Source organism: Pundamilia nyererei, unplaced genomic scaffold (genome assembly GCF_000239375.1).
Source record: "Pundamilia nyererei isolate P.nyererei 1_Seehausen unplaced genomic scaffold, PunNye1.0 scaffold00012, whole genome shotgun sequence".
In the NCBI taxonomy this organism is placed as follows: Eukaryota; Metazoa; Chordata; class Actinopteri; order Cichliformes; family Cichlidae; genus Pundamilia; species Pundamilia nyererei.
In genome coordinates, this window is record NW_005187413.1 from 5,190,602 (window position 1) to 5,205,226 (window position 14,625).

Sequence of the window (14,625 nt, forward strand, 5' to 3'; positions counted from 1 at the left end):
CTGCTCCTATAAGGAGACACGAATGATTTCATTGCCTAACACAATGTAAAAAATTAAATAGTCGAAGTGGAATAATGTTGACTTTTATGATCTCGTAATGATTATAATGGCTGAAAGAAAACTCAGCTCTTCCGGCACATTCCCATTCTCTTTCTTTACTGTGTTTCTTTTCTCTCATTGTGTCTTTTTCTTGTATCACTTGCAGTGTTTCAGCTCCGTCTCTGTCACGTTGTTTTATTCCAGAGTGAAATCCAACAAAGAACAACTCGTCAAACATTCGCGCAAACAAAAAAATGTTACAAAAAAATGTAATTTGGCTGTTGAAGAAATTAGGGGAGGGGAGGGGGGTTTGAAAGGGCCTCTTTTTGTCTCAAGTGTGCTATTTATTTATCTGAAAGGATGCACATTGTATCCATTTACACTTCCCGCACTCACTTTGCCACAGGCTGGAGGGCTCAGAAGTTGAGAGAATTAATTACTTTTTTATTATTATTTATAAAGTAATCTATCTGTAGAGAGAGAGCAGAAAAGGAGGGGGGCGGGTGTGAAGGGAGGGGTGTTGTGCGCAAGAGGCAGGGAACGCCCTGGAGCATTGTCCTTTAAACTGGGTCCTGGCTCACATTATCTCCCAAACCAGCACTCACACAACGTTAAACAACAAACGAACTCTGGGCTGCTGAGGACGCCGTATGCGAGGCGAAACAGGGAGGTGGGGGGGGGGGGGGTGCAGAGAAACAGGGAGAAACTCTGCTCTGCAAGAGCATGCTGTATGTATGGATGATAAATATAATGGCCTTTCCTCAACTCTAAAATTTGACAGGAATCCAAAGTCCTTTTCAACTCTTTATTAATACGCCCACGTGTTTAGTGACAACCATCAGCTTCCTGCCTTTTTTTTTTGTTTTTTTAATTCAAGACAAAAAGCAGCTCCCCCCGCTTTCTTAGAGTTCATTCATTGGCTAGAACTTAATATCTGCAGAGGCTGTTTCACGAGCCACACAGAAACAGAAATATGTCAATGTATCCAGCCACAAATGGCATTTACGAGTTTATGTGACAAAGTATCGTTTAACACTTGAACATCTAGGGGGGAAAAACTTTATGGGAACATCAAAGTAGCAAAACCCACCAATTAAAACTGAACCGTGTGTCACATAAAATGCTGTAGGTGTGGGTGGAAGAAGCCACTCTGAACATACCTTTCCCCACTAAGAACACTTAAATTATAACTGAAAACTGTGCTTGAGATCCTCACAGATGCCAACACTTGTCAGCCTCTAAAGTGGCCGACCCATCTAAAATATCCTGCTAAAATAGCAATGCCGCAACGTGTCGCGATAAGAAGTCATTTCCTTTTGAAGAGCTTTTATGAGCGTGAATAATAATAGAGCCAGTTGTTGGCTGTCCTATTTCATAAGGAAGCAATGTAATCAAGCTTCAATTAACCAATAACTAAAATGGGCTCATGCCCTCCAGCTGTCTCTCTCAGGACATTTTACTAGCTCCCTTTTTTTTTTCTTTTACTTTAAGGAACCCATCCAAACATAACCCTTCATCTTCCTCACATTGTGCACTTCATCTCCATATGGGAGGGAGCATCACATGTGTCCAGCATGAAGAGGGCTATGAATCTCCCTCTTATGGATACATGTCACATGCTTTGTTCGCAGATGTGGAGGGGACGGTGGGGGTTTCCTTACTGATAGAATTAACATGTGGAAATGACTAACCAGCCTTTATGTTTCTAATGTGCTTCGAGTGTTTCGTATTTCTAGGGAGGCCCCTTTCTAAAGATATGATTAATTTGCAGAATATAGTTAATTTTCCCTCTGAGGGATAATCCTGGCGTGCAGCATCATTTGTGGACTGTTTTGGCTAGCTCCTGCGTTGGGTGTGTGGTTGCTACAAATGTGTATGCATGCGTCCGTTTGTGCATGCATGCAAACATATGTCTGCCTCTGTATCACCCCTGTGTAACCACCTCTATGATGGGCTAATTGGTTTAGCAGCCAAGGGGCCAAAGGCCAGTGCAGCATAGCAAAACTCAACATGAACCTGATGTTGAAAGGAAGGCTTCGCTGCTATAGGAGGGAAGCATGTGTGGGACAATTGCTTTTTTTTTTTTTTTTTTACCACACACGCACACTCTACACTTAGGCTTTTTCACTTAACGAAACTCACAGCATGCGAAAACAAAATTTTTCACAGCGTTCTGGGCCACTGTGCTTCAGACTAGAGGAGCACCAGAAGTAATCTCTTACATTTTAACATATTGTGAGGCCTTCTTCTGACGAATGTCACATGCTATTACATTAATCTAGAATATTGAATTGGAAGCCTTTATGCACTGTGAATAATATACACACTGTAATATTCAGGCAAGCCTCAACCTGCAGTATCAGCGGCCCGCTCAGTATGGTTTGTGGAGCCTACTTTGTGTGGGGATCTGAGGGGATCGTTTACCAGTTCCAACCCCATTACTATTCATGAGATGGGTAGGCTAGGGGCGAGGGATTAGGGACTCCCTTGGTGCTTGTTGTGCTGTAGGCTCGGGCTCAGGCCTCAGGCTCCGGGACAGGGGCTGTCTGGCAAGGATGGTGGGTCTATTATCACCCTGGGACCCGTCTGTCCCACAGCAGAACACTTACTGGCAGCGCCAGCTAATGGAAACTGTGTCTCTTGTTCCCTTTCTCCTTTTTTTAACCTCATCACCCTCCTGGTATCCTCCCTCCCCTCTGCTCTTTAAAAAAAGATGGGGAAGTTTCTCCCCTTTCCTATTTCAAAGTTGAAATGGTGTATTTCTATTGGCATCTTTACCGTGAAGTGCTGGGATGGCACTATACTTGCAAAAAAAAAAAGTACTTTCCCTCAACTCTGTCAATGCTTTGATCCTCAATTTTCCAAGTTTCTAACATCCTCTTTCCCCCCCCTCCCCTCCAGGTGATGAGTATCCTGAGTAACCCTAGTGCTGTACCCTCCCAGCCCCAGCACGACTTTTCCATTTCCCCCCTGCACAGCAGCCTGGAGAGCTCCAACCCTATCTCAGCCAGCTGCAGCCAGCGCTCTGACACCATCAAGAGTGTGGACAGCCTGGCTTCCTCGCAGTCATACTGCCCTCCTACATACAGCGCCACCAGCTACAGTGTGGACCCCGTCACTGCAGGCTACCAGTATAGCCAGTATGGCCAGAGTAAGTAGACCCTGTATGTGTATACTGTTGTTGTTGCATAAGCAAATACTTTCATGTTTTTGTGACAAAAGCTGGTCGTTCTTCTCCGACCCCCTCTTAAGCTGACTAAATTTAAAAAGCCTATGAAGTGATGCCCAGTTCCCAGGCAGGAGAGCCTCCTGACCTTTGCACCCTGGTCGGTGGAGGCAGACACGTGCTCTTGATAAAGACCCCACCACCACCTCCACACCACAACCATCCATTTACAGAGCTGCCTTAGTCACACCCCACTCCAGTTGGATGGGAAAGAGAAGAGGGCCACTTCAAAGAACGGCACACCCTCAGGGGCCACAGTGTCCTCTTGCCCACCTCTCTTTCCCTCTTTCTCCTATTTTGATCACACATGCACACACCCTCAGGGCAGGAAAGAGTTTGCTTTATTAGATTAGCATAATTGACTGATGCTGTCACAGCCATTCACAAGAGGTAAAATGAAGCCCACTTCCTGAACAAACCAATGCAGCATTGGCTAGCTGACATTTGTTTGTATTTATTTTCAGGTTCTGGTGGTGATCTGATGCTTTTGTGCATCTGGTGATTTTCTTTTCCGAAATGTGTTTGTGTTATGCGTGAGTGCGGGCGAGCGCGTGCCAATCTGTCACGTTTTTGTGTGTGCGCACCAGTGTTTTTGTCAGCAGCAAGAAACTGATGGCAGTGCGGATGTGAGCTGATGTGAGGTTAATTAAGATGGTGATTGAGCACAGTGGATGGGTAATGAATGGAAGAGAGAGGAGAGGAGCTGCTGTCTGAGGATGAAAATGATCGGCCATGTGGAGTGTGGAGGGCATGAAATCAGAGATGCCAAGTGTAATGAAGACTGGCACACAGAACACACACGGGGAACTGTCTGAGTGACAGCATGGAGACTTTACCAGGATGCACATGCTCTGTGCCAGCAGCATGCCAACCTCAGACAAGGGACAGGGAGGGGTTTTTATCTTTCACTCTCTCTGTGTGAATTGTTTTTCATTTGACTCATTCTCTTCTGCCACAACTTGTTTCAGCCTTAATCAGAGGAATGAAATGAGAGTGAATAGGACATATGTCCCAGGAATCTACCACCTGTCTAACGTTTGTTTGTTTTTCCTTTCTGTCTTCTTTTGTTTGTTTGTCTGTGTGTATAGCTGCTGTAGACTACCTGGCTAAAAATGTGAGCTTGTCCACTCAGAGGAGGATGAAGCTTGGAGACCACTCGGCAGTACTGGGGCTGCTGCAGGTGGAGACGGGACAGGCTTACTGAAGCCACTCGGGACAAACCCTGCACCTCTCTCTATTTCGCCCTCTGCCACCCTCCTCCATGCTCCATCAAGTCTGGACTGCAACTCCAGCTCGTCTATCTGCAGCTCGGCCATGACATCAGTGAACAGACGTGCGCCCTCACTCTGTACCAGAGAAAGTGACGCTTGTGAGAGAGTGAAAAGTCCCTTTTTGGGAATGGAGCTAAACTTTTCACACCACCAGGCGGCTCTGCACCCTTTCTCCCCACCCTTTGGGCATAATTGCCCGCTTCTTGTACTCATGTCCCAGCCTCAGACCTGTTTATTTTACTCAGTGGGCCAAAAAGGACCCCCAGATGACCAAAGGATGGTCAACTTCATTGGCCCAGATTCCTCCTTGTCATGGCTGCAGTCCAGCACACATTTAGAGCCATCAACAACATGTACTTTTGACCTTGCTGTTCATAGTAGTTAACAAAGCCAATATCATTTGAACGACTCTTCTTCTTGTTCTTTTTTGATATTGTTAAGACTATTGTTGCTGTTATATGATTATGGTTAATGTGATTTCTGTTGTTCTTTGATTCCATTCGTATCTCTTTTCTCCGTTAGATGTCGGTGTGTAAAACACAGAGAATGACTGAGATGATCTGGGAGCGATGCATGTTTGCGTGTCGACACACAGTCACACAAAAGAGGATGATTGTTTTCCAAGCTGCTGTTCCTCTGCCTGTTCCCTGAGCTCAAATATTCGTGAGCGATTTGACCTTCCCACTTTCATATTCGTCTTGACATTCCTAAAGAACTTGGCCATACTGTGGGAAGTCTGGCTGGCTGGATTCTGCAGGGAATTAAAGCAGCATTTTGGCGGCCAATAGCTTTCCCCTTGTAACCTCCATCCCATCCTTAGTGGTGGTCCATAGGGAGGAGGGCATTGTTTGCAAAAACAGGATTGGGGAAATTAATGTATTTTGAAATATGGACCTTGCCAAGCTCAACCACCCCCTCATACGAACACACACACACACACAGGCACACACACACACACACACACACACACACACACACACACACACACACACACACACACACACACCTCCCCATTCCTCCCAAATCCCATCTGCCAGGGAATCCTGTGTGACTTAAACAGTGTGAAGCAGATTAAATCACACGAATATAATGTCAAAGCTAATTCACAGTGACCCTTCTCATCACTAGCCAGTATTTCAGTTTTTTTTATAGCATAATTAGCACATTTTGTAAATGCACACTGTGTTGGCTTTCCACCTTTCGACTAAATTCCTTCAGAACATTCCTCAGCCTCCATCTCCAACATACTATAGGCATTCCAGCATTCTCTGTTATGAGATTAAAAAGTAGACAAGCTGTGCCATTCACATGCACTCTGGAAAATCATATAATCCAGTCAGTTGTGAAAGGGCACAGGTAACTCCGCTGATTGGCCCCCTTCTCTGGTTTGGACCAGAGCCACGTCTAATCCTCCACTTTCACATACTCACCCAAATGTATAAAAAAGACGAAAAAAAAAGTTTAATAATAGTGGATATGAGACATTTGTGTAGCACGCGTTGTTGACTTGATCCAGGACCAGCTGTTCCCTTGAGATGTATGTGATATTTTTCATTGACACCAGTGTGATTATTATGACAGTTAATGCTCAAGAAAGGATCTGGTCCTTCATCGCCTTTAAAATCTGAAAAAATGTACAGTAGCTGGAGCAGATTGTGTATCGTTTCTTTATAAAGAGTATGTTTTATACTAAAACAACACTATGTTGAGTGGTAGGTAAGCAAGGGATCTGTGGAAGGAAATGTTTTGGTTTTCTTTTTCTGTTTCCTTTTTAATGTATTTAATTGGTTTACTTGTTTCAACCAAAAGTTTTGAGTCTGTTTTTTTTTCTGACCCAGGTAAGAATTGATTTGTATAAATTAGTAAAATATAAATTCCACTGAAAATGTTCCAATTAAAATGACATTTAAGAGGGTAAAACTGAGCTTGAAGGAAAATGAAAGCTTGGTGTCACAGACAGACTCCCCCTGAACCACAGGACCGCTGTATATTTAAAAGTTGGCTGAATTAAACATCTTCAGGGTGTTTTTGACCGCCTGTTTTACAGACTGAGTATAAAAGCAGGCCAGCTATCACTGGACCAAGGACCTAACACACCTGAGCCTTCGGTGTGTGACTCTGCCAATGGACCAGCGTGATGATGATGATAATGATGATGATGATGATAATAATGCCAGAGACAACAGGCTTTCTACTCTGGGAATTTGTTGGATTTGTGGACCAATAAGACTTCAGGAGAAAACGTCAAAGTAATGCTGACTCCGCACTGAACCGCAGCAGTTGCTGCTCCAACTGCTTCACTTAGACGCCTCACTCATGTGTATATTTTAAAAAGGAAGAGTTTTAGAATTGTCTTTAGTGTATCAAACCCATTTCTAACACTCGCATCAATAAACATTTGGGTATTTAAGGCATACAACTCCTTCCCTCCCAGCCCTCCCCCCTCCCTCCTCCCGTCTGTTTGACCCTTAACCTGTTTAGTTGCTTTTTGACATCTGTGCTTTGCTTTACTCCTTTTTCTGTTCCGCATGTGTGTATATTATCATGGTATAATTTATTCTGCTGTATGAAGTATTAGAGTAGTGGGAAACTTGTATTGGTATTTACTACCTTCAGCCTGTTGGTGTGTTTACTGTAACACTGGCGTAACTGTTATCAATTAAAGATCCAAAACAGAGTTGAGCCTTTTGTCTCTTATTTCTGTCGTGTGCAGGTTATTTTAACGTTTATTATGAGACGAGTCAGTAATGAGCCTTTTTATTTATCCATTGCATCTTTCAGTTTTTACATGTACTACATATGTACATACATATTCAGTATAGACAATAACCATTTTATCCAGCCAATCAAATATCTGGTTTTTCCAGCCTTTCTCCCATTTATATAATTTTGGACTGACTGACTGACTTTGATTAGGTAAGACAAGCCATTTAAATTGTGACCTTGGGCTCTGGGAAATTGTGGCAAGCCTTTTTAGTATTTTCTAAGATTTAAAAGGGCTAATAAAATAAAAATAAATTGATGGAAAATATATTTCAGACAGATTAATTACAGGCCTGGTGTAAATCTATGTGCATCTGCAAAATCTTAAATCAGCCCTAACCGCATGCTTGTAGTCTGAGCATGTAAGTTCAAGCACATTTGCGGGGGTCACCAGTGACTGTTCCAGCGATATGATTAGAGAGTGATGAGAGCTCAAATGTCCCAGACGAGGAGACGCAGACTGAAAGTGTGTCTAGCTGCAGCTGTAGGAAGTAATTCATTCTACCCGCTGACCAGCAGCGCTCGCCTCTCCCTCCGCTTGCCGGGGAATGCAGTCTGCAAATCTCTGCGGTATGGTGTGAATGTAGGGGAACTAACCGGTGTAGTGTGGAAGCATCCGCTGTGCTTTATATTACACGTCAAAACAGTGGAGCTCATTCACTTGTAGCCATCAGGCACTGCTGGAGGTATGTCAAACCCGCCTTAGGTACGTTCATTCATTCATTTAACAAATCTCAAACACGCTGGATATGTGTGCAGTCGCCGCAGCAAGAAAATCTTCCTACATAGTCTTGTCTAAACTAGTAAATCATGCCAAGATGCACCGTGAGAGATGTATATTTACTTTCTGTACGCCACAAATTGACAACAAATACTTTGCATTTTATTTGCAATTAAATGTGAACTAATTAAAGGCATCACTAATCAAAATTATTAACATCATCACCATCAAATTGTATTAGCAGATAAATCTGAAGCTAAATGAAGTCAGTACTGCTTGTGTTATCAAGGGGTACCTATCATTCCTATTTCATATTTTCATACTCAGTGAGTATAAACTGATACATAACGTTTAGGATTCCCTTCACAGATTCAAATCAGCACTGAAATGCAGCGTTATCGCCACGTTATATCATCAAGGCTCAGTTAAATTTGATGCAAATGTTAATTCTCTTGAATATCTAATTACAAAACATATATTGTGGGGGGGGAAAAATAGTGTTCTTGGGTGCTGGATTAGCATGCCAATGAGGCAGGTCAATTAGTTAATCGATTTCAAAGCAAGTTTTTGATATGAGTTCATTCTGAGGAGACTGGGGGGCTTTCAATGGATCCTCTGAACATATCAAATATGCATTGTGGCTCTTTGCCTGCTGCGTGTCATCCTTCATATATTCCTCTAAAAGTTTGTGTTCTGGTTGTCCAGATTAGACCTTGGCATGTGCTACGGTTGTCCCCTTTGCTCCAGCTTGTCTCCTGAGGTGCCGGCCTGGGAGTTTTGTCTCCCTCGGGTCTGCTGTCACTCAGACTGGACGAGGTGGCAGCTCAGGCAGTGGTGTGTGGGAGAGCTTTATGACATTTCCCTCATCTCCTGCTTTGATCCCCTAATTGATTGACTACAGGAGCAGAGGATAAACAGAGCCCACAAGAGCCGATTCCACTCGCCTCTCTGGAGTGGTTTAGATAAAGTGTAGAGGCCCGAGCGCTCCATTCCTCCTCTCCCCTCCTCTATATGGACATACGGCCATTGAAGGTAGCTCTATGCCATGGTAGCTTAGCTGTGGGCTGTGTCCTCAGGCCCAGTGCTTGCCTACTGCCCCTGTGCATAAATGGCTGCCGGTAATGGGGTTGTTTAGATCACAGGGATGGAAATGAAACTCCTGAGCCTTGCTGTAGAGACCAGGAGGCCCTATCACTCATGCAGCAGTGATAGAGAATTCACAGCATCAGCCTGGTCATACTTTCAGAATGAGCCATGGAATAGAGGCTCTGATTCAGATCTTATTTAGGACCCAGCTCCTGAACCTGGCCATGCTGTGATAAATAACCTTCTGCTGAAGACTCAGGAAAGCCGTGAAGAGGAAGAACGCAAACAGCCAGTTAGGAAAAAAAAAACAACAACAAGCCAAAAAGTCTCAGATTTAAAGAAAATGTGTGTTTGAAAACATGACTTTAGAATGATTTAAACCAGATATGATAATTATATTCTAATTTTTCAAATTTGTCTTCAGAAAGAGTTCAGATCCGTGTGCAGGTATGCTAAGAAATGATTAAGAGATGCTCTGGGGTCTTGGTTTTATTCTTTGAGATTATGTGTCATAGGGAGTAAAAAAGCTCCCAGCTGTCGCCATGAAAGCACTTACAGTATAATAATCCCCCAAATCCTGTAATTATGCCAGCATACGCTGTGTACCTGAGCCTCAGCTTTGTGCTCGTCACCTCAAGGATCCCACTGACACAGACACAGACGCACAGCTTGCCATGCACATATCTCCTTCCCAACCATGTATTTTGCATAGGGAGAAAATCTTATTTTCAGAACATTTTAGGTATTTTGAATTTCATGGTTACCCCTCTCAGGTATTATAGATAGATAATCTGTCATGTATAAGTAAAAAAAAAAGAAGAAAAAATCAGGAGCTCAAATAGGGGATTGTCTGATTTACCAGGAACCAAAATTATAGAATCTTTCACCAGCTATATTACATTTAATCAGCTAAGTAAGATCAATCTTCAATTCATTACATTTTATTCATATAGAAGCAATTCAGATTGCAATACTTGAAATGCACATGTGCACATATATGCACATCCATGCACACCTCCCTTAATTCTTTTTTTTTTTAACAAAGACAAAAAAAGTCCAAGTAAAGTTGTAAATCTAAGAAATCGGAGCTAGATAAAAATCACTGTGAAGCCAAGCTTGATTTACATTTAAAATCTGAGCTGTGTTCTCAAACTAATTAATATTAATAACAAAAATGGAAATGAGTGCAGTGGCGGCCCATAAGTGAAGAACAAACTGGGTGCATTCAGTCAGGAGATTCATATACAAGCCCTTTCTCAGGAGAAGTGGGCTCTAAACAGGCGTGACGGCAGGGCATAGACCGCCATACACAGAGACAATTTTTCTAGATAATAGCCTATCACGCAGGATACAATTTAAATTAAAAAATGCAATTTTCACCTTGAAATGAACAAATGATTACAATTTCTATACAAATTAAGGCATCCAGGCTGTGCCTCAGTACTGTGCCAAGGCCATGAAACCTGACATAATTACCATGAAATACATTTTCAAATATTTGTATTTTGTCCATCGCTTTAAAACATGCCACTCTGCCTTCTGTGGGTTTGTGATCTCACCTTCTGGGGGAAATACATAAAAAAGAGAGAAAATCATCAGAGATGAAAAGCTCTTCAACAGGAGAGATAAAAATGTAGGGGGAGAAAAAAAACAACCTCCCATACACACAGTAAATCAGCGCAACTCGGCACAGCGCCCCTGGAGCTATCTCTAAAAGCCAAATTACTGCTACTTATCTAAGGAATCATATCTACTAGTTATCTGCTCCTGAGATAGGCTCCTCTCTCTCTCTTGTGCCTTGTGCTCATCGCCAGAAAAGCTATTTATTTGTGATTACAGACACCCTTTGAATAAAAGATGTTTGTGTTTGAGATCCAAAGTTTTCGCAGATTCTGAACTCCTCAGATTCTTCAGAGAGGAGAGTATTGAAGGCAGAACACCTTATTTGGGCAGGGTTGCTGGGGGTGGTCTGCTGCAGAGAGAGGGATGAAAGTGTAGCCGATGGGAAATATGAGACAAGACCTCAAACTTCTCTTACTCTTCATATCACATATGCTTTCAGAGGGGATTCATACTGAGATGAGGTGTCGAATTGACTTTAAATGCAGAACCTTATGCTGGAAACACATGGAGACAGGAAGTTCTGGCAGGTATTTTGTAGAAAGCTGCCAAAAGCTGCTAAGTTTGGAGTTTTGGGGAGTTTCTCTTCTCGCAGATATTAATGCCCTTAACTAGGAGCAATCACAGGAAAGCAAATTTTTAATGCGGTGGTACAGAAATGCAGTTAAAAAGTGTCTAATACTAGCAGTGGGTTTCTTTTGTCCACTACAATCTAAAATAGTCCAATGGCAATCTTTTTGCAGGGCTTCAAAACATGTTCACCTCCCCTTAGAAACACTTAACAACATGTGCAGTAGGGAGCGAACATTTTAAACTACTACACCAATATATATGCTCATTCCCTAAGCAAAGCAATGTAAGTACAAGACTCAGAGCTATTATACAGTTTACTAATCTTAAATGCCTCTTTTTTCCTTCCATTTCTTCCATTCCCTCTTTTGCCCTCCATCTGTTGAAGTCCCTCAGCCAGAGAGGCGCACATCAGATTTCAATAGTTGACCTCTTAATGCTGAGGTCAGTGCTGCACCGGCAGCGATTTCACACTCAAGATGAAAGGGAAATGAACACTGAGGATGCTGGGGTGGGGTGGGGGGTGACATGGGGCCCTGACCACTTTGGCCATTGCCACTCTAACCGCTTCACTGCACCGGGCTGGAATCTGAGGTGAGTCCAAGAAGAGGTGCTGAGATTGAGGTTTGCCACCTGTATAACAATAGGCGAAGCCACCGACCTAGACTAGATATGCACCGATTGTTTTTCTCTTTTCTCAGCAGCGATAAAACTTAGTTGCACTGTTGATTTCTGGTGCAACGAAGGAACTAGTCAGACGACAGAAGAAGACGCACATGAAGTAACTCCACTAGCATCTCCAGAACTGGAGAGATGAGCTCCTATGCATCTGAAACTCCTACGAGAACTCTCTGTTGTCACAGTCGTACGAGCTACTGAACCCCAGCATATTGTTCTTTTCCACCAATGAGCCCGGGCCCCGATGCTCGCCCTGATGTTTGCCGTCAGACTCCCGGCCTGCCCGCCCAGTTACAAGCGCTCATTACCGGTAGATTTCTCAGAAGCCATTATTGAATGAACACTGAGACAAGGCTAGCAGTGAATGGACAGTTTGGTTACACCGCCATGAGGCTTGAGCTCCTCAGAGTAATGTACCGCTTAAGTACCTGTCAGCTTTATAAAGGAGGGAGTAGACTGTGTAAATGTGTGTGTAAATAGAGTGTCAGATCAGGACCCCAGGGAGTGGAGGTGGGGAGCGTGCATGTGTGTCTGTGCATGTGTATGCTCTTTTGTTCGGCGGTGCATGTGTGTGTTAGCGAGTGTGCATGTGAGTGTCACAATAATGATCATTTAACCCTCCTCAGCATTCCCCAGGGCTCCACGTTCCCCTTTCGACTTCATAGTGCCCCAGGCTCTCGCTCTCCCTCTCTCTCTCTCCCTTTGCCTCTTCTGTCTGCTTCTCACGGCTAGGCACAGTTGGGGAGCAGCTCCTTATTCATTCATGAGAGAAGCACCGGATAAATAAAAAGGTTCATTACTGTGCTAAAGTGTTACTAATGACATGTACCTGCCACTGAGCACCTCCGAAAATCTAATGTGACACACTAGAATGGAAAATCTATTCTGCTGCACCAAGGCCTCCAATGGCGCTAGCACATACTCTATGGAAATTTCTCTCCGCTTGCCCTCCAATTGTGTCTCTCTAAAACCAATATTTACAATCCCATAGCCATTATGTCCTACTACGCCCTCTGCGCCTGCTGTTGCGACCTTCATATTAGCTGAAAATTGGACTTTGCAAACTTAGCAGGGGAGAAGAGACTCTTCACATAGATGAGAGGGGGCAGCACCGGGAGACTCAGCATGAGGTGCGGGGTCCTTCTCGACTCCCCTGCTGCCCCAAACCCTAAACTGACAACGGCCAACTAAATGCCAAACAAAAATACAGTGAAATCTCTCCATGATGCATGCCATCATTAAGTCTCCTCCATGTAAATGCTGTAATAATAAAAATGCTAATAAAAGACACCCTGAGTGCCTTTTATTCACCTTAAGGTTACACTGTGTTTCACTTGAGACGTGACTTCTCTTTTGACACTCATAATGTATCACCCGATCACCAGCCCTAGGTTCATAGACTATGCAAATAAGCCTGATGGCAGCATTTAACCAGCAACTAGACAGAATGCTTTTGTATTCATCTGATTAATGTCAGCAAATGCAGACATAAAGCTTGACTGACAGGAGGAGGTCTGGATGAAGAAGCTAAAGCTCCCACAGTAACAAACTGTCTTTGATGACACCTCAGCTCTACTCCTGCAAAAGCAACACCCATTCATTTCCCTGAAATCTTGAGCTTGCTATATTATTTAAAAACGGATTTTTTTTAAAAAGCATTTTCACCTTTATTATCTTTAAAAATATTATGACACTTGCGACAGTTTAAAGAATCAAAATCAAACAGCAGCTGTTTCTGGGATGTAGTACATTTGGCTCTGCAGGATTGTGCATGCATTCATTAGGTAGACTATTTTGCACATCTGGAGATAACATTGGGGAAAATAAACAGATTAATTGATGAACTGAGTTCTAAGAAGTTGCAAATACTAAATGCATATAAAAACAAATGTCAGAGTCAATGCTGCTGAGCTGCTTGAAGAATAAACCGACTCTTCAGTTATGGCTCTCATATTTACAGAGTTAAGAATTCTGTCGTTATTTTTGTGATTAAGGACACGTAATCAAAAAAAAATGATCCTTTCTGCAGGACGAGACAACAGCTGCCCTGGTCCAAACAGATTATATCGTTAGCTGGATAGATGTTAACTATGTTGTACGAAAATGTGATGTTACAGATAATTAAAGAGATAAGGTTTTCTTTGTACAGATTTAATGCAGCTCTTTGATGCAGTGCAAATGAGCTACGACTTAATCTTTAGAGATACAAAATGTGAAATGTAAGAGGGGGGGGGGGGTCCACATGTTTTTAATGCACACAGACTTTGATGTGTGTCTGAGGTCTACTCCACCTGGATTTGCTATATGATAAACCCAACAGTACAAACAATTTCATTATTTCCCAAAGTATTTATTGTTGTACAGAATAACTTAGGAATATACTAATCCCTAACCCATCTTATTTAAATTTTTAAACTTTTATCATTTCTCATCAATCAAATGCTTTAACCAGCTCTTGGGAGCTTTGCAGAAACACCAGCGTCAGTCAGCTGTGGCTGTGTTATTTCTCCCAAGCTGAAATACTTGTTGCATCTTCAAGAGCTCAGGGTCTAATTGAATCATGACTTCCATCAGTGTCTCAGCAGAGTCTTAAATGACTGTTTGCTCAACATGTCTGCCCATTTCCACTGATTAATTCATACGAAGCCAAA

The 14,625-nt window shown here is 42.9% G+C and overlaps 1 protein-coding gene across 3 annotated transcripts in view; it reads left to right on the top strand.

The window, feature by feature from the left end:
- pax7a (paired box 7a) overlaps positions 1–6,970 on the top strand; it is a 43,482-nt gene extending 36,512 nt beyond the window's left edge. For 2 of the 3 annotated variants that reach the window (XM_005724638.2, XM_005724639.2), the window contains exons 8-9: positions 2,941–3,190; positions 4,354–6,970. In XM_005724638.2, the coding sequence (XP_005724695.1) occupies positions 2,941–3,190; positions 4,354–4,469 (366 nt within the window). In that variant the 3' untranslated portion in view covers positions 4,470–6,970. Of the gene's footprint in view, positions 1–2,940; positions 3,199–4,353 lie in introns of those variants that run through there. The other variant, XM_013908558.1, reaches the window with a different exon arrangement.
- Positions 6,971–14,625: the final 7,655 nt, after the last annotated feature.